This window comes from Channa argus, chromosome 11 (genome assembly GCF_033026475.1).
Source record: "Channa argus isolate prfri chromosome 11, Channa argus male v1.0, whole genome shotgun sequence".
Classification (NCBI taxonomy): Eukaryota; Metazoa; Chordata; class Actinopteri; order Anabantiformes; family Channidae; genus Channa; species Channa argus.
In genome coordinates, this window is record NC_090207.1 from 14699881 (window position 1) to 14722572 (window position 22692).

The 22692-nt window shown below is 39.2% G+C and overlaps 2 protein-coding genes across 8 annotated transcripts in view; one reads left to right on the forward strand and one right to left on the reverse strand.

Annotated features, from left to right (window-relative positions):
• Positions 1–4633, reverse strand: part of acacb (acetyl-CoA carboxylase beta) — a 22840-nt gene extending 18207 nt beyond the window's left edge. Inside the window, exons 1-3 of one of the 7 annotated variants that reach the window (XM_067519978.1) lie at positions 4476–4630; positions 4200–4311; positions 2575–3094 (exon numbers count right to left, since the gene is read on the reverse strand). In XM_067519978.1, the coding sequence (XP_067376079.1) occupies positions 2575–3074 (500 nt within the window). In that variant the 5' untranslated portion in view covers positions 3075–3094; positions 4200–4311; positions 4476–4630. Of the gene's footprint in view, positions 1–833; positions 856–1606; positions 1765–2574; positions 3095–3481; positions 3499–4199; positions 4430–4475 lie in introns of those variants that run through there. The other 6 variants (XM_067519977.1, XM_067519979.1, XM_067519980.1 and 3 more) reach the window with 6 other exon arrangements.
• A 101-nt stretch (positions 4634–4734) lies between these two features.
• On the forward strand, positions 4735–22688 carry pole (polymerase (DNA directed), epsilon). The gene is made up of 48 exons (XM_067519985.1): positions 4735–5416; positions 5521–5656; positions 5760–5840; positions 5939–5983; positions 6070–6162; positions 6914–7068; positions 7158–7302; positions 7395–7475; positions 7577–7684; positions 7774–7884; positions 8008–8093; positions 8191–8310; positions 8436–8568; positions 8675–8788; positions 8885–9097; positions 9191–9298; positions 9431–9559; positions 9644–9746; positions 10778–10924; positions 11028–11173; positions 11381–11529; positions 11644–11736; positions 12001–12303; positions 12465–12660; positions 12844–13058; positions 13410–13512; positions 13626–13706; positions 13790–13912; positions 14008–14217; positions 14416–14628; positions 14761–14904; positions 14993–15133; positions 15261–15414; positions 15741–15847; positions 16004–16180; positions 16277–16500; positions 16708–16928; positions 17015–17219; positions 17365–17538; positions 18029–18154; positions 18476–18608; positions 18708–18915; positions 19007–19138; positions 19322–19515; positions 19688–19888; positions 20040–20165; positions 20891–20980; positions 21064–22688. Exons 1-48 carry the CDS (start codon positions 5349–5351, stop codon positions 21184–21186), a joined length of 6888 nt encoding a protein of 2295 aa, XP_067376086.1. The 5' UTR covers positions 4735–5348; the 3' UTR covers positions 21187–22688.
• The last annotated feature ends 4 nt before the right edge of the window (positions 22689–22692 follow it).

Here is a 22692-nt window from a genome sequence, read left to right on the forward strand (position 1 = left end):
AAAAGCTACAACAGCTCTGAAAATCAAAAAAACAAGTCAAACCTGTCTTTGCAACATCTGATGTACCATACCATGTATTCCCGACTTTATCCTAAAAATTAAACAACTGTTCTTTACAAAACATAAATAACAGGTGACCATTCCCACCAAACCAAGTCCTATACTATCATTCTTTGGGCCCCTTTTTATCAACGTTCACCACAGCAGAGCCAATAAAAGATAAATGTGTTATCAGCACGATATATTTATATACTCACTGTACCTTACCCCACTCATGCAATACTTAAGTAATAATTGACAAAATATATGTTTAAAAATATCCAAAATGAACTAGAATAATATTGGTGACAGCTGGTATGTTTATAGGAACCAAAACCTTAATTTTGCATCCATACTGTTTTACCTCAGTGTTTCTATGTATCATGATTTGTGATGACAATGTGAAGTCCAAAGTCATTGTCAACAGTGAGATTATTTTGAGTTTTGAGATTAACTGGAATCAACCCACGAAGAGCTATAAGGTTATTTATACTTAATAATAATTGTTGATAGAGTTGACTAACCGCTACAAGTCCTTCCATTGTCTGTACAACCAATAATGTATTGTCCATTAATTAAATGTGATACTACACTGCAGTTCAAACCAACAATGTAATCTAGTGATATAATGAGACAAAGTACATCTACTCAAGTATACCACTTAAGTAAAATTTTGAGGTACTTCCATGCTAGCACTATTTAAGTGGTATTTGTAAATAGCAAATCATTTTCTTTGTTAAATTTTTGATACCAAATTTGTATACATTTAAAAAATATTACATAATTTTACATACCACTATAATATGTTGGTTCATGTCTCATTTCTTCTTAAGCGTCCCTACAACTGCAGAACTAGCCACATGTACTTTTAGAGAAATCCTGTGGCATGATAAGCTATTACTGCATTGCATAAGTGAGGTATATTGTGGAGTTGGCATGCAATTTTCTCTAGGCTGATATGAACTTTAAACTGAACTCTGGTATTGGTATTATTGAACTCTGCTACTGTTCACCCAAGAAAGACAGATTGCACTGCTAAGCTGGGTTTTGTTAACATTTTCCACCTTTGTGGAAAACAAAAAGTGTTATGCACTTTTGATCCACTTTATGCTTCAGTACACAATCCTTGATATAAAAGGGTTAAATGTAATTAGACACTTAGTTTATTTTGAGGCATAACGCATTTTAAAATAAGTTAGCTTGTTAATGAACTGCTGCATAATGACAACATACCACTACATTGTTCTAGACTCACTGCATTCTTGCTTCCTCTTCAGAAAACAACTTTCTGCAGTTTTTTTTTTTTATTTCCTCAAACCTTTACATGTGCCAGGACAAACTGGAGTTACATAACAATAGTATGGTCACAAAAGTGAGCCTTCCTGTTCTCAGACGTGCTGCTTAAGCTGCTACATTTGGTTGAAGTTTGGCACAAAGTAACTGCAGCATTTTCATTGTTTGTTTCAATCCTCTAACACAAAGCATGCGATAACTTTTCACATGTCAAACACTGCAGCTGAAGTGTCAAATTACAAAGAACTGCATAAAACCTTTTACGGTCACTTACCTAAGTAGATATGGGAACAAGTTGAGACTGTGGAAGTTGTTTCCCTCCATTATACACCTTAATTTATTGTCCTTTGTTCATGAGTAGTGAAAATGTACTTTAAAATCTAAGACCAAAACAAAACAAAAGGACCTCTACACAGTGCTTCCGCTTAAGCGCTCCCTCCCCTTTTCCCTCCCACATGTGCAGCAAAATTTCAGCAGATCCCCTGTGTCAGATCAAAAACCGCTACAAATACAAAACACAGAAGAGACTAGCAACAGAGACTAAAGAGGTCATTCTACTTGCTTTAAAAGACGTTATTCTAATAGCCAAGCAAAATCTAGAGCCAAAAAGTGAACAATAAATAGTTCCTTCATGCACACACACATAAATACATACATTTTCTAAAAATAGTTGTCAAGAGTGTAGCTTCCTATAACAGCAGCAAAAAATGCTTTAAAAGCTGTGACTTAGCAGAAGAAACAGTCTTACCTTCATGCCGAGTCCCAGTCCTGCTAGCACACAAAGCTTTTTGCATATATCAGAGCACCTTATCGTATAAAGCTGAAACTTTGGTAAACTACTCATATGACCCTCCATCATAGAACATACCACTTTAAAAGACAGCAAAACAATAAAGAAAGAAAGAAAGAAAGAAAGAAAGAAAGAAAGAAAGAAAGAAAGAAAGAAAGGAAGGAGGATTTTAAAGTGTTTTTGTTTGCTGTCTTGTGACCTGGTGACCAGTTTTCAAAGTCACCAGCCAGGGCCCTTTTTCCAAAAATAGACTCGAGGTGTTCTGCACATGACAATAACACAGGTTAGCTCAGTGAAGTCAGGTGATAACACGCAGCTGAGAGAAGCTGTAATACAAAGTCACTGGAAGGAAATCTGACAGTCAATTTCTACAAACCACATGATGGAGGGATGGAAATATACCTGACTCTCATCAATTAACTTTAAAATTACATGAACAGAAGCAAACGTACTTGATGCTTGAAGAGCTTGACTGAGAATCTCCAGTTGACGGCTGCTGAGGTGAAAATCTGGTGGTGGAGGTCGTTGGTTGGGATCCAGCAGTTGGAGGCTTGGTGACAAGTGGCTCCTCATCTGAAGAGTTGTCCTCTGATGCTCCAAGAATGAATTTGAGGCGCTGCCTTGCCTCAGGCCCTGAGCTGAGCATTGGCACATTAGCTTTGTAAGGTTTCTGGCTTGTTGAAGGCAAGGACTGTGAAGTCTCCGACTGCATTGTTTTGACTTCAGGAGATGCAGAGGTACTATTATTCACACTGTGTGTTGAGGTAGCAGAAACTGTTGACAGGGAATGTTTGTTTGTATAAGGGGGGTGTGTAGCCTCCTTAGCTGCAGGCAGACCACAGCGAGATGAACATTCCTCTCCTTTCACGGGCATTGCTACTGTCTTGGTATTAATCCTCCACAGTAGCACTAATATCCACAGGACAAATCCTAATAGTGCAAGCGGCAGCATTCACATGCATCCTCCTGAGACTGCAGCACAAAAAAAAATGTACATTACATTTTAAAAGAAATGATAGCAACATCTGCAAATCACATCAAAATCTGTTCTCAGATTTAAACTGTACTACTGCATCTGCGAAACAAAAATTTGAGAACTTATTATTAAAAGACATTGTGGACTCTTCTTTGAACTTGACTTCGGGTGAGCTGAGAAAACAATACACCACAAATGTAGTATTGGTGTCTGCATGTTGTTCTAATCTAAGTACATTGCTTTGTAGGTGATCGGAAGCATGTGGATCAGCTCAATACCAGCTCAACCTTAACAGAAAACACCTATAGCAGTAAAGGTCGGAATGTTTTTATAGAGTGAAATCAGCTTAAATCGTGTTATCAGTAATCATATAACTTACTCACCCTTCCTGAGTCTTCTAAAGCAATTAATAAAAAAAAAAGAAGTAATGTAGATTACTATGCCTGGCAGCTATTTCCCAGGCAGTGTCCTGTAAACAGCCTGTGTGTACTAGCTGACATGAGAGCCAAGAATGAGTGCTTCATATGGGGTAAAGGTCAACATGAGGGAATGAAGGGTGTGGAAGGGGGCAAATATCCACACAGACAGCACTTATGAGCCATAGGGGGTATTTTAACTTAAATAAAATAAAAACAGAAAGAATACATTAATTTGCCATCCATGTGACAAAACACAGGCTCGTCATGCCAGTCAATAACTGCAGTTAAAAAAAAAGTTATATTAATATGCAATCCAAGGGAAAGAGGCAGACAAGGACACGTTTGCCCTTTGCATTCATTCTGAGAGTTAACAGAAACTATAGAAAGGCTGAGGCATTACTTTGCACACGAGGCGCATTGTTTTTAGTACAGCTGTAACTTTCCGCGTTTCATTTGAGACCTGTGTCGCCATATAAAACAAGGTATTATTCAGATGTCCACTAATTGATGTTACTAAAATTAATAAATGACTGTTTCCCTATCTAAGCTAAACGTAAACTACTTTAAGCCCATGCTGACTTCAACAGCCTGTCAAATATATGTCACAGACAATGCGTGCCTTTTGACAAGAAAAAAAAATATCACACAACATAAACAGCAGAAGCAAACAAATCAGGGTCACCTCCACCAAAGAACGGGAATATTCCCCGACCGTCGGCTTCGTTGTTGTTGTTGTTGTTGTTGTTGTTGTTGCTGTAGCTGCTGCTGCACCACACACTGGCTAGCGAGTTAAGCTGTCAGGAAACCACTCATTATTGTTCATAACTTTAACCTGACACTCCTGGGAAGTATTTTGAATTGAAATATATTCTTCAGTGTGTATTTAAGTCGACAGAACCCAAAACTCGCTTGCACGAGTGTTTTCACACAAGCAGCAGCTAATAGCAGAGCCACCTACCGACAATCGAGTGTCTTTCCACCGTCCACCGTCCACCGTCCACTACCTCCTCCACCCTAAGGCAGGGAAACATACGTCCAGGGGAAGGAGGGGGAGGGAGGGAAAGAGAGAGAGAAAGTGTGTGTCTGTGTCTGTGTCTGTGTGTGTGTGTGTGTGTGTGTGTTTGGGGGTAGAGGGTGGGGTCTGACTCCTCCCGAGGCCAAGGAAACCCTCCGAAGATCGTCTCTGAACAAGATGTTCAAAATCTGTTCGACATCAAGGCAAGGGTGTATAAAGATTCCAAAGGGTGCAGTTTGTCTGCCTTTTCAGACACTTTCATATTTTGTGTCCTGCAATTATTTACAAGGAAATTAACCATGAATACCAGCTTCTGATCATTCATGTTGCTTATAGGTATGACACCAAGCTAGGATATTGTATTGTGTATTGTAACAAACTAAGCATTGCTTTTCAGCAATACAAAACTGTATGAGTTTACGAATACTTAAGTTGGGAATCTGTGACCTATTTATGCCATATTTCAATTTTAACTTTGATGTTAATTTTAACCGTGTTTGGTTTAACCTATAGCACCAAACTGCAACAAATATATAACACAAACTTAATGTATGGTATGTATGTATGTATGTTTGATTCGTTTATCTTTTAAATAAACGATCTTTGTTGTTGCTCCTCACGCTGCTGTTCTCGCGGGAACTGCAGCAACGCGCCAAAATAAGAAAACAGAGGCTGTGTCAGTGACAGAGAAAAGTAGAAGACAAACATTTGAAATAAGTTATAATTGGCCTCCAAATGTGGCCCAACTTTCAGATTTACAAAAACAGAGTGGATACTTACTTTTAATTGCCGTGTTCTGAGAGACCACAATAGAAGATGGTTTTACAAAACAGTGGAAGGTACAAAGCGGACCGAGGACAAAGTGGAGGAGATCAGGAAAACCAGTAAGTTACAACTACAGAATGTTAGTTGATAACTACTTGTTAGGCAGGTGAGTAGTCGACAGAGCAAAACAATTCATTTAATGTTTCCATTGTGTGGGAACCAGGGACGATGGATCCTCGATGTCAGCCCTCAAGCGGCTGGAGCGCAGCCAGTTCACCGACGAGATGGACTTTCGCTTCGGTTTCGATAGGATGAAGGAGCCGGGGGAAAAAACAGGCTGGCTGATCAACATGCACCCTGTAAATGCTCAAATATGATATGCTGTAACATTTGTCTAAAAGGGGCAGTGACACTAAACATGACGATTTTTGTTTAAACCTTTACTGCTTCCCAACTATCTAGACAGAGATCCTGGATGAAGATAAGAGGATGATCAGTGCTGTGGACTATTATTTTATCCAGGAGGATGGAAGCAGGTTTAAGGTGTGTTAGCAAAACCCCAGTGCTTTAAGACCACACTAAATTCTTTTTTTCTCTAATTTTCTCTAATCTTTTTTCTCTGATTTAAATTATGTCCCTAGGTGGCTCTACCGTTTAAACCTTATTTTTACATTGCAACTAAAAAGGTAACTCGTTTTTGTTTTGTTTTTTATTTGTTCATATGCCATCCAAAATGTTTAAACATTCCTCCTAAGGATTACTTTATTTGCAGAACTGCGAGAGAGAAGTCATCTCATACTTGTCTAAGAAGTTCCAGGGAAAAGTGGCAAAGCTTGAAATCTTTCCAAAAGAAGACCTAGACCTGGTAAGAATTTTGTTTTTAGTGTGTTTTGACAAATGATAGTGTTTTATATTCACAAAATAAAAACTGACATATTGATAGTGGAAGCCAAATTGTTAAACCTCACCCTGTGGTACTGTCTGTTCTGCAGTCACTAGAGGTGGTCAATTAACAGATATATAATCAACAGGTTTCAATTATTCAATATTATTAACAGTTTTTAGCCTCTCAGAGGAGAACATTTGCTTTTTTCTCCATCATGGCTCCTTGATCCGTACCACTTCTAGCAAAAATGTGGCTCTTTTGGCCCAGTTGTGGCCCTGGTAAATGCCCACCCCCCACCCCCCCCAAAGCATATTTTTAGATTTATTTAACACAAACCAGTATAGTTTGTAGAAATAATTCTGGTATGTCTTTAAGAGAGCATGTAAATTAAACCTGTTTTCTAGATAAACACCACAAAGAAAATCTGAGAAAAAGATTTCAGATGTAATATTGACAATACAGAATATAACTGTAGAGCAAAAGTTTTGTATTTGGATTATCATTGTAACCCTAAAGCTATCTGGGGATTTTGGGCACCTAATTAACAAAGGACATAATTAGCTCAGTAAAAAAATAACATTTGACAACCTCTTAAATGTTTCAAAAGGTAAACTTTTAATTTAAAATTAAATGGTTAGTGATGACAAAAACCAGGTACAGCCCTAACTTGAATAGCACTATATGTAGCTTGACCATTAGGCTTGTTGACATGTGAACTTGTTCTCCCCAGCCAAACCATCTAGTTGGACTGAAAAGGAACTACATCAAGTTGTCATTTAACACCGTGGATGACCTTGTCAAAGTCAAGCGGGAGATTGCTCCGGCAGTTCGCAAGAACAAAGAGAGAGAGCAGTCAAATGACGCCTACACTTCAATGTTATCAAGGTACCACCAAACCAACTATCCTGCTGGTTTCTATTGATATTTAAATGTTGTTTCTAGTTTCTGAACTGTGGATGCTTTTGCTCTTTCAGTGCCCTGTCAGGTGGCAACGTGACCACAGCAGATGAGGACACATTGTCAAAGAGTATTTCAGACCAGTTGGACAACATAGTTGACATGAGAGAGTACGATGTTCCTTATCATGTCCGGCTGTCCATTGACCTCAAAATTCATGTGGTAAAGATTGATTTCTGTTATTCCAGTGTTTTCTTCATCCTTTTATCATTTGTGTATCTGCTGTTCCAATGTTCATTTTCTTTATGTTTCAGGCTCACTGGTACAATGTTCGATACAGAGGCAGTGCTCACCCCCCAGAGATTGTACAGAGAGATGATCTTGTGGAGCGACCGGTATCAAGATTTTACCATTCATGTTGTAGAATAGGACATTTAGATATTTAGTCTGAATAATGACTTTTCATTAAACAATGTTTCATGTTTTGTTTTTTTAGGACCCAGTTGTTTTGGCTTTTGACATTGAAACAACCAAACTTCCACTAAAATTTCCAGATGCAGAGACAGATCAGATTATGATGATTTCCTACATGATAGATGGACAAGTGAGTTTTTATTTACTTACTAAGCTTGCATCATATATTTTCTGTTAGCAGTATGTGTGTTGACTTTAGTAACTTTGTTTCTTTGAAAGGGATTTCTAATTACAAACAGAGAGATTGTCTCTGAGAGCATTGAGGATTTTGAGTTCACTCCCAAACCTGAATATGAAGGGCCTTTTACTGTTTTCAATGAGGATGATGAGGTACATAACCACATAATAGTAAATATGACACAATGTAGATAAAGATAAAAGCAATTGATTGCATCAATACAATACTGCCTGGTTTTGTCACTGTAATAACAACTAGTATGATTTTGGTCACAGGCGGCCCTCATTCAGAGGTGGTTTGATCACATTCAAGAAACGAAGCCAAACATCTTTGTAACATACAATGGAGACTTCTTTGACTGGTAAATCATTTTGTAATGTTTAAAAACTCTTTGTACTTATCACTCACATGCTGTGCCATTTATGTTTCAACTCTGACTTTGTTTCTACCCTGTCAAGGCCTTTTGTTGAGACTCGGGCTGCCCTCCATGGACTGAGCATGCACAGGGAAATAGGTTTCCAAAAAGATAGCCAGGGAGAGTACAAATCTACACAAGCCATTCACATGGACTGCTTAAGGTTTGTGCACTGACACTGTTAAAATTATGTCATTGCTTTTACATAAACATGTGTGTAGAAGTTTAGGGTTAATTTTAGATTACTTTCCAGCAGCATCCCTCTAATCTGTTCTTCCCATGTGTCAGGTGGGTAAAAAGAGACAGCTACCTGCCAGTGGGAAGTCATAATTTGAAGGCAGCAGCAAAGGCTAAATTGGGGTATGATCCAGTAGAGCTGGACCCAGAGGAGATGTGCCGCATGGCAACTGAAGAACCACAGGTACAGAAATGGAGTTAAGTTTGTACAGCTCAGAAACTGAAGAAGAATTCAGATGTTTTGAGTGGGGAGTCACATTGACTTTTTCTTTTCTTCAACTTTCTGTAAGACTTTAGCTACATACTCTGTGTCAGATGCTGTGGCCACTTATTACCTCTACATGAAATATGTTCATCCCTTCATCTTTGCTCTGTGCACCATCATTCCCATGGAGCCTGATGAGGTTTGTTTTTTCTGTGGGTGCATTAAATGAAAATCTTAATCCAAAAAATAACGATAACCTGCATTTTGATGATTAATTATTTCTCTCCGTTGACAGGTGCTGCGTAAAGGTTCTGGGACTTTGTGCGAAGCCTTGCTTATGGTGCAGGCCTTCCACGCCAACATCATCTTCCCTAACAAGCAGGAGCAGATCTTTAACAAACTGACAGACAACGGCCACGTTTTGGACTCTGAGACCTATGTAGGTGGCCATGTGGAGGCACTGGAGTCTGGAGTGTTTCGCAGTGACATCCCCTGCCGTTTCAAAATGGTACAGTCAGTCTCAGGGCTTTCTAATGTTTCTTTATTGCTTTTATACTTGTGTTGTGTTTTTACATAACAGTCTGCTCTTGTCTGTGAACAGAACCCCGCTGCATTTGACTTCCTGCTGCAAAGAGTTGAAAAAACAATGCGTCACGCCATTGAGGAGGAAGAGAAAATCCCCTTGGATCAAGTCATAAACTTCAATGAGGTATCTTGATTGATTGTTTTTGTTTTTTCTTGGAATGTTTCTTTATTGTTTTGTCTTCAATTTATCCTCTTATTTTGACAACAGTCTGTAATCTGAGCTTGAAATCATAAAATATCTTTGGTGTGTTCTCAGGTTTGTGATGACATTAAAAAAAAGCTGACTTCCCTGAAGGAGGTTCCTAACAGGATTGAATGCCCCCTTATCTACCATCTGGATGTTGGGGCGATGTACCCCAATATCATTCTCACTAACCGTTTGCAGGTAAAAAGGAAATTAACATAAATGGAAAAAGTTTGAACATATATAAAAGCAGGAAGCGTATTACTTTATTTTCCTATTTTATAGCCATCCGCTATGGTTGATGAGGCCACTTGTGCTGCCTGTGACTTCAACAAACCTGGTGCTGCCTGCCAAAGGAGGATGACCTGGCAGTGGAGAGGGGAAATTAGTAAGTTATTATTGTTAAAAAAAAGATCAGTGTTGTTATGGATATGAAATAATTTGAACTAAAAGAGCACAGGTTCAAAGCTTGAACTGATGCAAAAAAATGCTTCTATAATGTAATTTATTATTTATTAGGCACCCCCTTAGCTTCCACAACAGTGGTCACTAATCTTCCTGGAGTTCACCTCATGAAAGCATAACTCATGATTTTAAGTGAATCCAGAATCTCAAAATAAAGACCCAATAAAGAATTAAAAATGTACCATCATAATGACAGCTGTAGAATACAATAAAATACAATGAACCATAATCAAACCAGCTTAACATATAAATGCAGTTACAAAATGGAACCTAAATAAGTCTTTGTATGTGTCTTCAAAGTGGGAGGGCTGCCTAGTTCCCTAAAAATATGAGGTAGTTTATTCTATTCAGAGGATGCTCTAAACATAACAGCTTTTCAAGAAATTACATTTAGCTTGAGGAATAACTAATGTGGATTTAAAAATCTAGTTGAGTAACTGTATTTCATCAGGATAGTTCACCTGAGCAGCAAAGAAATGTCGTATACCTGTTAATATAACTTTCTTTCTGAATAACAGTTTGCCATAATAAAATGTTTCTGTCTGTCATACATGCTTACTACTAGTATAACATAAACGCCTTGGCACTACTCTAGCTGCCCAATTCTGAACTATCTGAAGTCTGTTAAGGTCTGTCTTATTAGCCGCAGAACAGATAACTGGTCATCCAAATGAAATTGTCTGAGATGTTTTATTTTCTACTATTTTTTTTTCTACTCTTTCTATCTGATGTCCAAACAATTCAAAAACATGCTTTCATTGTGTTTGTCACATTGTAATTTTTTAAAGTCAGACACAAATTTATTTTACTGTAATAAGGTATCTCAAAATGGTAGAACCACAAAAACGACACATTAAATTATTAAACTTATTAAATGTATAAAATATTAAACATGTTTATGTCAGAAATACCAATATAACAAAAATTATAAGTGATTTTTGCCTTTTTCTGCAGTGCCTGCCAGCCGCAGCGAGTTTCACCGTATCCAGCAGCAACTTGAGTCTGAGAAGTTCCCGCCATTGTTCCCCAACGGTCCACCCCGAGCTTTCCACACACTTAACAGAGAGGAGCAGGCCAAACATGAAAAGAAACGTTTGGCAGGTAGTTCATTTATTTCCTAGCCTTCAATTTATTTATTTTCACTAAAACAGTCTAACTCCTATGTGGCGGCTAAGTTCCTTATTACATTAATTCCTTTTGTCAGACTATTGTAAAAAGGCCTATAAAAAGACACATGTCACCAGACTGGAGGAGCGTGTCACTACTATCTGTCAGAGAGAAAATTCCTTCTATGTCGATACCGTGAGAGCATTTAGAGATCGACGTTATGAATTCAAAGGACTCCACAAGGTATGCTTTGGTATTGATAACATTGAGAATAATAAGCATTTCAACTCCATTCGCAGTCCATAAAATATCACCTCTAATTTCAACATGTGAATTTCGCAACATTCAAAACATAAATGCAAAGTCACTCGCATCTCAATGCACAGTTAAAATTGTCCCATTAACATCAGTTTGTCTAATGTATGTATTTTTCATGCTTTTGTGCTGAAGGTGTGGAAGAAGAAACTTTCATCAGCTCAGGACAATGGAGACGCTGCAGAGGCAAAGCGCTGCAAGAACATGGAGATCCTGTACGAGTCTCTTCAGCTGGCCCACAAGTGTATTCTTAATTCTTTCTATGGTTACGTCATGAGAAAAGGGTAAGAGTCAACTGCTGTTACTTTAAAAAGTATAATCTTAAGCCATTGCTGTGCAGCTGAAATCAGTAAGTGTTTGTAATGAGTAACATTACAAACTTTTTTTTTTCCCATCAGGGCGCGCTGGTACTCTATGGAAATGGCTGGCATTGTGTGCTACACTGGAGCAAACATCATCACTCAGGCCAGAGAACTCATCGAACAAATAGGGTGAGTTTCACATTGATAATGTGATATCTAATTACAGAAATTACATTCTTGGCCAGACCAAAGGCAGTCAGAGTGCAGGCTAGAAGGGATCCACACCCCTGTTTAACAACATTTCATCTGCATCTAGATGTAGAATACAGTAGAGTGAAGCAAATATGCAGTTTTTTTCCTTTGTATTACTCCTATATAAGCCATGCAGTTTAGTAAATATTATGAACTGTGTTTTCCAAAATAATAAACACGTTCATCTCCTCTGTTACTCAGGAGGCCTCTTGAGTTGGACACTGATGGCATCTGGTGTGTCCTCCCCAACACCTTCCCTGAGAACTTTGTGGTTAAGACCAGTAATGAGAAGAAGCCCAAAGTCACCATCTCTTACCCAGGAGCCATGCTAAACATCATGGTGAAGGAGGGATTTACCAATGATCAGTACCACGAGCTGGTCAACCCCGGGTCACTCACTTACAATATCAGGTCAGAGAACAGCATCTTTTTCGAGGTGGATGGACCATACCTGGCGATGATCCTCCCTGCCTCTAAAGAAGAAGGGAAAAAGCTGAAAAAGAGGTGTGCCAAGAGTGGAATTTTATTTTAAATTTGTACTAATTTGTTTTCTGTGATTAAGTAGAACATACTCATTGCTTGGCCAGTGGATTGTTACAAACATTAGAGGTCTATGAACTGCCAGAATAAGTTGATATTTGATATCTGTTCTCTCTTTATATTAGATATGCTGTCTTTAATGAGGATGGCTCTCTGGCTGAGCTGAAAGGTTTTGAGGTGAAGAGAAGAGGAGAACTCCAGCTCATTAAGATTTTTCAGTCATCAGTATTTGAGGCTTTCCTCAAAGGTACCACTCTGGAAGAAGTCTACGCCTCTGTGGCCAAAGTGGCTGACTACTGGCTGGATGTTCTGTACAGCAAGGTAAAAAACATCAGTGATCAAATTGTTTACCGTGGCACTCTAGCATTACAGAATATTTATGTTATAATATTTAAATGTGTTTATTGAATTTGGAGAGAATTTGGATACAGTACAAACAGTGCAAGAGAAAGCTCAATCGAAATGTAGTTTCCATTTCTAATGGATTAATTTCTCTGCTTCTAGGCTGCTAACATGCCAGATGCTGAGCTGTTTGAGCTGATTTCTGAGAATCGTTCAATGTCCAGAAAGCTTGAGGATTACGGAGAGCAGAAATCCACTTCTATCAGCACAGCTAAAAGGCTGGCAGAGTTTCTGGGAGACCAAATGGTGAAAGATGCTGGTTTGAGTTGTCGCTATGTCATCTCCCGAAAACCAGAGGGTTCCCCTGTCACAGAGAGGTGAGGGGAATGTTTAAAAAATGGCTATATAATAACCTTGTACGTATAATATAGACCCATTTTTAGAGTTTTCACATGAAAGACAACAATTTGAGCTGTTTGAAGGCACATTATACATTGGACAGCTATGTTTCAGTGAAGCATGGAAAAATGTAAATACAAGACATCAAACATCACTCAAAATGAACACCACCCACCACTGTGGTATGTTGTCTGATTTCAACAGGACCAGATAAAATGATCTTAGATGGATGTTGCATTAACAGTGTCAAATGCAGAGAGCAAGCACTTTGTAATATTACCACAAGTAAAAGCCTTTGATAGGGACTGAGTTGTGTTTCTCTTCATCAGAGCCATTCCTCTGGCCATTTTCCAAGCAGAGCCCAGTGTTAAAAAACATTTTCTTCGTAAGTGGTTGAAGATGCCCAGCTTACATGACTTGGACATCCGCTCTGTGAGTCCTTACAACATTTTACTTACTTTATGGATTGAAACAATAAGCCTTTAGTTTCCTGGGTGTGAGGATGTTCCTTCTAAAATTAAAATGTCTGTTGTGGGCTCTTCCAGATACTTGATTGGAGTTATTACATAGAGAGATTGGGCAGCGCTATTCAGAAAATCATCACAATCCCCGCAGCTCTGCAACAGGTTAAAAAAAGCATACTTTCAATTTGTCTCTGCATGTTCATATTCATATATGATTAATTTTAATACTTTCTTCTCATCATAAGGTGAAGAATCCAGTACCTAGGGTGAGGCACCCTGATTGGCTTCACAAGAAACTCTTGGAGAAAAATGATATTTACAAGCAAAAAAAAATTAGTGAGCTGTTCACTAGTGAGGGCAAGAGACAGGTGGGTTCATCTCAGTCCGACTATAATCATAGGTTAAAACAACCTGATATCCCTTGCTGTATATTTTCTGCTCTAAATGTCTTCCTTTCTTACAGGTGGCCCATCAGCTTCTTGAAGCAGGTCAAGCTGTGGACATAGAGGACTTTGGGGTGCCAGCCAGACCTCTGCAGCCGGCCATCCTCATCAGCACCAAGCGGAAACGGGCTTCTCAGGGAGAGGCCAGCCAGGTGGAGTCTCAGGACGTCGAGTTTACCCAGTCCTGGAGAGAGATCCTGGGACCACCCCCACCTATGGGAACAACACGGGTATAAAAGTCTTACCTGTTTCACTTAAAACTTTGTAATGCCTACTGGTTCCAAGTTTTTTGGGGGGCTGCTTCTAATTCTTTCTGAATATTTTTGAAATGACACATTAAATGGTTGACACAATTAAAAAAATTTGTCCAAGGCTTCCCTGAGAATTACTACATTGAGGTTGTCTCTTTACCAACTGTCTATATACAGGAGGAGCTTCTGGTGTGGCTACGTTACCATAAGAAGAAGTGGGAGCTGCAGCTGAGACAGAGGAAGGAGAGAAAGAAGAGGAGGAGGCTTCTGGATGGTGAGGCTCAGCCTGTAAGTGGAGGAGTGATCAGAGATGGTCCTACCACTGGTCTGGGAAGTTTCCTCCGCAGGACAGCACGCAGCATCCTTGACATGCCATGGCAAATAGTGCAGGTGCAGTAGTCACCCCATCATCATCATCATCATCATCATCATCATCATCATCATCATTACATCTTTTAACAAGTTAATTCCAAAGGAGCTCCCTGTATCCTGTCTTATACAACTGTGTTTCCTGCCTTTTAGATTGCAGAGACTAGTCACCCCGGTTTGTACAAGTTGTGGGCTGTGATTGGAAATGACCTCCACTGCATGAAGCTCAACATCCCACGGGTCTTCTATGTTAATCAGAAAGTCCCAAAACAGGGGGAGGGAGCCACATACAGAAAGGTATGCGGAGAAATTTAAAAAATGCGTGGCAGTTGTGTATTTTAAAATACTTGAAGCAAATATGGAAATTATAATTGTTTGACTTCAGGTGAACCGCATGCTGCCTCGCTCCAATATGGTGTACTACCTTTATGAGTACACTGTGCCAGAGGACATGTACCAGGAACACATAAATGAGATCAACGCTGACCTCTCTGCGCCAGATATTGAAGGGGTCTATGAAACACAGGTACCAAACAGACACACTGCCATAAGATAAGATAAACCTTTATTTGTCTCACAGTGGGAAAATTTCCGCATTCATAACCTGCTCTAACTTAAAAGTTTATAGACCTGTGATATCTTTGTTCTCTCAGGTCCCCTTGCTGTTTCGAGCACTGGTGCAGCTCGGATGTATGTGCATGGTCAATAAACACGTTGTCAGGGATCTGGCTGGCAGGGAAGCCGACACTTTTGAACTGGAACATTTGGAGATGAGGTCTCTGGCCCAGTTCAGCTACCTGGAACCTGGTAAGATGTGACTCTCGCACTTGTGGTGTCAAAGTGATCCTAGGGGCATTATAGTTTTACCTTCCAGTTAGCATACATGCAAAGCAGTATAACTATTCTTTGTATTCGAAGGTCATGAGACACCACAACTTGAAGGTGATCCATCCAATTGTGTTTTAGAGGTTTTAAAATAAAACATCTATGGTGGTGTTTACATAAAACTGTATTCCCACATCCAAATAGACCTAAAAAATAATTTTTTGATGATTTAAATCCATATTTGCTGGTGGGACAATAGCTGTACGTCCTTGTGAAGATCTTGCTCACGGAATTTCCTTTCTCTTCAGGGAGTGTTCGCCACATATACCTGTATCATCACAGCCAGAGTCACAAGGCTTTGTTTGGCTTGTTCATCCCCTCCCAGCGCAAAGCCAGCGTCTTTGTACTGGACACAGTAAGAATAATACAACTCCTCATTTGTGCCACTTGCTTTGTGCTGGTCATTCGACACAAATCAGTCTATTTCTTAAGCTCTTTTTTTCCTCTCAACGCTTACATCAACATGCTTTCTTATCAAAGCTCAAGATCAACTAAAAAATTTTTATTTTAGGTTCGAAGCAATCAGATGCCAAACTTAAGCAACCTCTACACAGCTGAACGCACTGCTCTCCTGGAGAAGACAACTGAGGAGCTCTTGCCCCCAGAGAAACACAACTTTGAGGTCCGTGCTGAGAACGACATAAAGGCTATTTACCGTGCACTGCAGCGCATACTGCTAAATTACAAGGTAAAATGCACAGTTCCTGTTTAAAACAATACCAGAAAGTAAGATTACTTAATAGGTTAATGTGGCTAAATTGATGTCTGCTTTTTCTGTTTACAGGAGGAGCGTCGTGGGCCAACCCTCATTGCTGTACAGTCAAACTGGGAGCTGCGGCGGTTGGCAGCAGGGATGCCGGTGCTCGAGGAGTTCCCAGTCGTTCCAGTACATGTGGTTGATGAGATCAGCTATAATGTGTTGGACTGGCAACGCCATGGTGCCCGGCGCATGATCCGGCACTACCTCAACCTGGACAGCTGCTTGTCACAAGCTTTCGATATGGCCAGGTAGCAACTGCAGACATCAGGCCCTCTATTAAATACTCTTAAAAAAAGATTTTCTTTGTTTGTTTCAGGATGGCTCAGTTTCTAGGATTATCCAACTCGATCTCTATGTAGCTGCAGTTTATCATTAGTTTGTGATTGTTGTTGACAGCATGCAGATTTTGTTGCTTTTTTGAAGATTTTAAAACTCATTATGTCTCTCACTTCCAGGTATTACCACTTACCGGTGGGGAACTTGCCTCAGGATGTGTCTATCTTTGGCTCAGACTTGTTCCTGGCAAGACACTTACGGAAACACAACCACTTGCTGTGGCTTTCCCCCACATCCAGACCTGATCTTGGAGGAAAAGAGGCTGATGACAGTCGTCTGGTCATGGAAAGCGATGACAGGGCCTCTGTAGAAATAAATGCTCCAGGATGCTATTCCACAGGTACATAAAAGAGCAAAACATCATAAAGTAAGCTATTTGTTTGAAATGTCTTTCTCTGAATTTATGGATTGTCGTCGTATGTCCAGTATGTGTGGAGCTGGACTTGCAGAGCCTTGCAGTGAATACCATCCTCCAGTCACAGCATGTAAATGACATGGAGGGTGGAGCCAGTCTGGGTGTCAGTTTTGACGTGATCCAGCAGGCCTCGTTGGAGGACATGATGTCAGGAAACCAGGGGGCAAGTGCCCTTGCTAGCTACGATGAGACCGCTCTCTGCTCCAACACCTTCAGGTGTGTAAATTCTGTTGTGCATGAACATTTAAAACTATATTCATGTGGCCTAGCAGTAGTGGCAGGTGAGACATTTTCTTTATGTTACACATCGTGTAACACATGTTCTGCTCAGCCCACTGTTTGGTCTGTGTTGTATGAGCAGGATTTTGAAGAGCATGGTGGTTGGATGGGTCAGAGAGATCACTCAGTACCACAATGTGTATGCAGACAACCAGGTGATGCACTTCTATCGCTGGCTGCGCTCCCCCAGCTCTCTGCTCTATGACCCTGCATTGCACCGTACTTTGAACAACATGATGAAGAAGGTCTTCCTCCAGTGAGTGCTACTTCTATTACTACTGAATCATCTATTATTTATTTATATGCATGTATATATTCTTAGTGTATTGTGAAATCTCCCACTTTTTATGTATATCAATTACTGTAGCTATCATTCTCTCCACTCCTCGCATTTGTCAGATTTGGTTTTCACTTCAATTGCCAGTTAGCCCTATTTTCATTATTTGATAAAGTGCTCATACTTTTTTGATTTTCAGTTGTGTGTCACTGCACTCATATTGCCTTTTAACAACTGACGTTGTTAAAGTGTTTAACTGAATATAAAACGGAGCAAAACATCCGTGTACAATATATGAGAAACCTGTTATAAAAGCACATTTAGGCATTCAAGTGATGGTGAAGGGAATTTATTTGCATAACTGAAGACATCAACTGTGCTATATTTGCTTTCATCTTTCAATTCTCTTAGATTCGCAGTACATAACCCCTACAGTATTCTGTTAATCATTCTATCATTCTGCTCTCAGGTTGGTTGCAGAGTTCAAACGTCTAGGCTCAACCGTGGTAAATGGAAACTTCAACAGAATTATCCTGTGTACTAAAAAACGGAGGATAGACGATGCAATTGGCTATGTTGAATACGTCACTAAAAGGTCCGATATTTTCTATCTGCACATTCTGTCTCTATAACTCTTTGCATTGTAAAGGGATGTTATGAATTAATTTCTGCGATTATTAATTTCTCAACCACTATTTTGTGATTTGATTTAAATATGTATTTAGATCCCATATTAAATTGATGGTCTTAAATGCATGAATACCTGCAGTAGTAATGCTGTGTCTAAAATAGTAACGTAAAATCGCAAACAGAAAATGTGGAAAACGTAGTTACCTTGATAATGATCATTTTTGAATATTTTCTCTAAGTGCCCCCAAATCCTAACAAATCACCTCCATAACTGTCCCACTTCAAGCATACACTCCAGAGAAATCTTCCACTCTTTGTCCATCTCTTTCTTCCGATGCTGGGAGTTCCTGCTGTGGATGGACCCAGCCAACTATGGTGGTGTAAAGGGTAAACTGCCCTCCAGCATCCTGTATGGAGAGGTACCTCAAAATGAAACATCTGCCTCATAGTTCGTTTCCTTTAATAACATTTTAGTAAACTGAACAGAGTTTGTTCCCCCCCTTGTGGTAAATTCTTAGGAAGGTACCAGACAAAAGAAAAACAGACAAGGTGAGGGAGAAGAGGAAGGCAGTGACGATGAAGACGAGGAGGAAGCTGATGTTGAGGAAGATGATGGTGAACGAGAGACAGATGAGGTAGAGGAGCTGATTGAGAGCAATTGGAACATCATGAAGTATCTGCCCCAAACTGCCTCCTGTCAGAAATACTTCCTAATGATTGTCTCAGGTAAAAAAAAAAAAAAAAAAATCCACGCACAAACAATTTATGTTTATTGTTTTATTCTCTCCACTAACTCTTACACACATTTTCAACTTAGCCTACATTGCTGCAGTTTACCATAGCATGAAAGAGGAGCTGAGACGTAATGCTCCTGGTGCAACACCAATCAAAAGACGTGGAGGCAGCCAGGCTTCCCAGCAGGCAGTGGGGGACTTGAGTGCTCTTCCTGGTAAGCTGCTGTTTGGAAAGCTGCTCGGTTACCAAAGCCCGTTGTTGCTTTGCAACCTCCTATTAATCTCATTAGAATCACTACAGGCTATTGTCAGTTACACTTAAACCTACGATGGAGGTTTAATTGTGTTTAAATAGATTTCCTCTCAAACATGATGTATTTTAATATTCTCCCTGCCAGGAATGATCTCCTTCTCTCAGGAATATGTGTCCAGTGAGCTGACGCAGAACGTTTTCACTATCACTCAAAAAATCCAGAAGAAGGTAACAGGTACTAGAAGTGTGACCCAGCCTTCGGAAATGTTCCCCGTCCTGCCTGGTTCGCACCTGCCACTCAACAACCCAGCACTGGAGTTTATTAAATATGTCTGCCAGGTATACCACTAAATACTACCGTATACATGTCAAAAGCTAAAACATATTTTTTTCAAATGCCTTGTGAAACTTTTTTCCATCTGTCTTTACTCTTAAACATTTTTGCAGAATTTGCAAATGATGAACATATTTTCCAAATTTTGCACCATCTTTTTTCATTTTTTTAATTTAGGTGCTTTCACTGGATGCCAATATAGTGAACCAGGTCAATAAACTAAAGAGAGACCTCCTGCGACTTGTGGACGTTGGAGAATTTTCAGAAGATGCCCAATTCATTGACCCCTGTAACTCATACATTCTGCCTGAAGTTATCTGCCATCACTGTAATTTCTGTCGTGACCTCGACCTCTGCAAGGACCCCTCTGTGGCACAGGTAAGAGCTGAGCCCAAGAAGAGGAGAAGGTATTGAAGTTAATCATCATATCTGGAACTGCTTTATGAATTTGTAAATCACTGGATTTAATCTGCCTATATCCAAAGCTTTGATTTGTATACCTAAATGAGGTAAATGGTCTTTTCCTCAGGATGGATCTGTCTTGCCTCAGTGGTTTTGCTCCAATTGCCAGGCCCAGTATGAGACAGAGTCGATTGAGATGGCTCTGGTAGAAGCCCTGCAGAAGAAGTTAATCAGCTACACCCTGCAGGACTTAGTGAGTAAAAACTTCTTGTACTACTCGGTAGATTACAGCAGCGCATTGTATTCGCCAAACTAAGAGACCTTTTCACATGATTACGAGATACGGATCTTGTAAAAAAAAAAAAAAAAACTATTACCAATGTAACAGTTTTTAAGGGTCTGTGGTCTGGTTCTAGTAGTTAATACATATAGTATATCTCTTTATACCTATTTATATCTATGCTGTTCTTTTCCAATAAAGGCAGTATTATTAAAGGATGAATTCACCATTTTGAACTTGCTTTCTATGGCTTTTGTTTAGGCTGTAAATGTACATTAATGCTTTTGAATATTCCTCTGACTTTGCTATATTAAAATATTTGAGAAACTCCTCCAGATGAGATCACTTGGAGTTTTTTATCATTAGGAGTTCAGATGATGTCATCCAGAGGAGCTCTGGACAAGCAGGATGACCATGGATACAAACTCCATAGTATGAGCAACAAGATGACATAATCTGAACTGAAGGTTCCCTTCAAGTGATGTCATCTGAAGGCATTTATCAGCTAGAAGTAGAAAGATATATTAATATAGGGAATTTGGAGGGAAGTGTAATGGAATTTATGTACATGTACTACTCAAAATAGAACCAACCAACCTTTATTGTAACTTAAGTAATTCCTTCGTTTTCAAAGAAACAGTACAGTATAGTAGCTGCCTTTGTTCAAACTAAATGTTAATTTGTTACCTCACTTTCAGGTGTGTGCTAAATGTAAAGGAGTAAAGGAAGCTAACATGCCCCTCTACTGTGGATGTGCCGGAGACTTTGACCTCACTTTCTCAGCCAAGGTGTCTACTCTCAGCTTATTATAAAGGCACCCTTCTCATTTAACACTATTCTAATTCAGCTGTTTCTTTTCGTCCATATTTAGAGCTTCTCAGAGCAGATCACAGTGTTTCAGAACATAGCATCCCACTACAGCATGAGCTTCCTTGAGGAAACCATTGACTGGTTGCTTATGATGAGTCCGCGGATGAGTCAAAGTGACCAGTGAGTGAATGACATCTGCTGCCAGAGGTCCAACACTTGCTCAGCTGCATCTGGGGAAGCTCTTTTTCTCCTTCAAGCTGGGAAACAATGCTAATTCAGGAATTGTATTGTAGATATGTTTGACTTCTTAATAATGCTCCATTAAAATTCTATGAATTTCCAATTTTTACAAATAATAAATATTTTCTGAAAGTTGAAAGTCCTTACTGCTGGACTGTTTGTTATTGTTGCTCAGTTAGTTTCACTTAGTGCTGTAGTGTGAGCTGCTGTTCTGCCACAAAAGGAAAAAGCATAAACATCCTAAATGCCATGTACTTTGTGGACCTTCATTAATCAGCTTTCACTAATTGTCTAAGCCTCCTCCTCACTTTGCTGCTAATGTGTTTGTTGTGTTTAATCTGTCAACTTGCTTAAAAATATGTAAGATGTATATGACTGATGCTGCTCTATTTACATAAGTGTTTCCCTGGTGTACAAATAAAGAACATACAGTAATTTATTTTATTTTTTTTAGAAATTATTTAGAAAACCTCATTTCTAAAGACTTCATATGGTGAGAGTCTATGTTTCAGTGCCTGCTAAGCATTGTTCCTAGTCATGACTTGAAAATATTGGTGTGGATCACAGTAATCTTAACTCGTAAACCTCCATCACTTTAACCTTATTGCACCACAGATTACTTGCTTTTCCAGCTGATGGATATATCCCAGGCAAGTGATCATATTTCAGACTCCAAACTGAGGCACAATTAAATTGGCTTTTTAGAGCTTCTCACTGACACATAGACCACTATAGGTTGAAAATAAAGAGAGCATGAAGTGGGCTTAATACATTTCTAAAATGTTACATGTTTACTTGTAGTGGATCCTAAATCATCATCTCAACACTTTTTTAACTTGAAAGGTGAAAATCACCTGAACTTTAAGGTATAATGACATTTCAGTTCTTTACATATAAGTGCACAATTTCCATATTGACGTAACTGCCCATTATACTCTTCCATCAATCTTAGGTTTCAATCCATTAGGCTTAAGCAATTATTTTTTTCCCCACTGTCATTTGTGTTTCTCTCAGGCATCAGGATGGATTCACACTTCCACACAACCTTGTTAGAGAAACCTTTTTATGGGAAATGTCTGTCTTATTTGATTACTTCTCATTTCTCTCCTCATTCGTCTCCTGGCAGTTTCTCCTGTAACTTCTTGCCTGAACACAGAAGGTTAAAAGTTTAGGACAATCAGTCATAGATTCAGTCAAGTGCAGTTTTCTTTGTTATTAAGTAGTGTATCTTGATTCCCTATATTCTTTAGTGAAATTATGCCATAATATTGCCTATGTCTGAAACATGTTAATAGAGCACATTTATTCTTTGGTTGAATGTCTGCAATACATGGACATACTTTGTATTGTCTGTATGTGACTCGTGATTGTATACTCAACTATCAGTCCTGCTACGAAAGGGTTTAACTTTTTTCATATTGAGAAAATAAACTCATCCTGTACATGTATC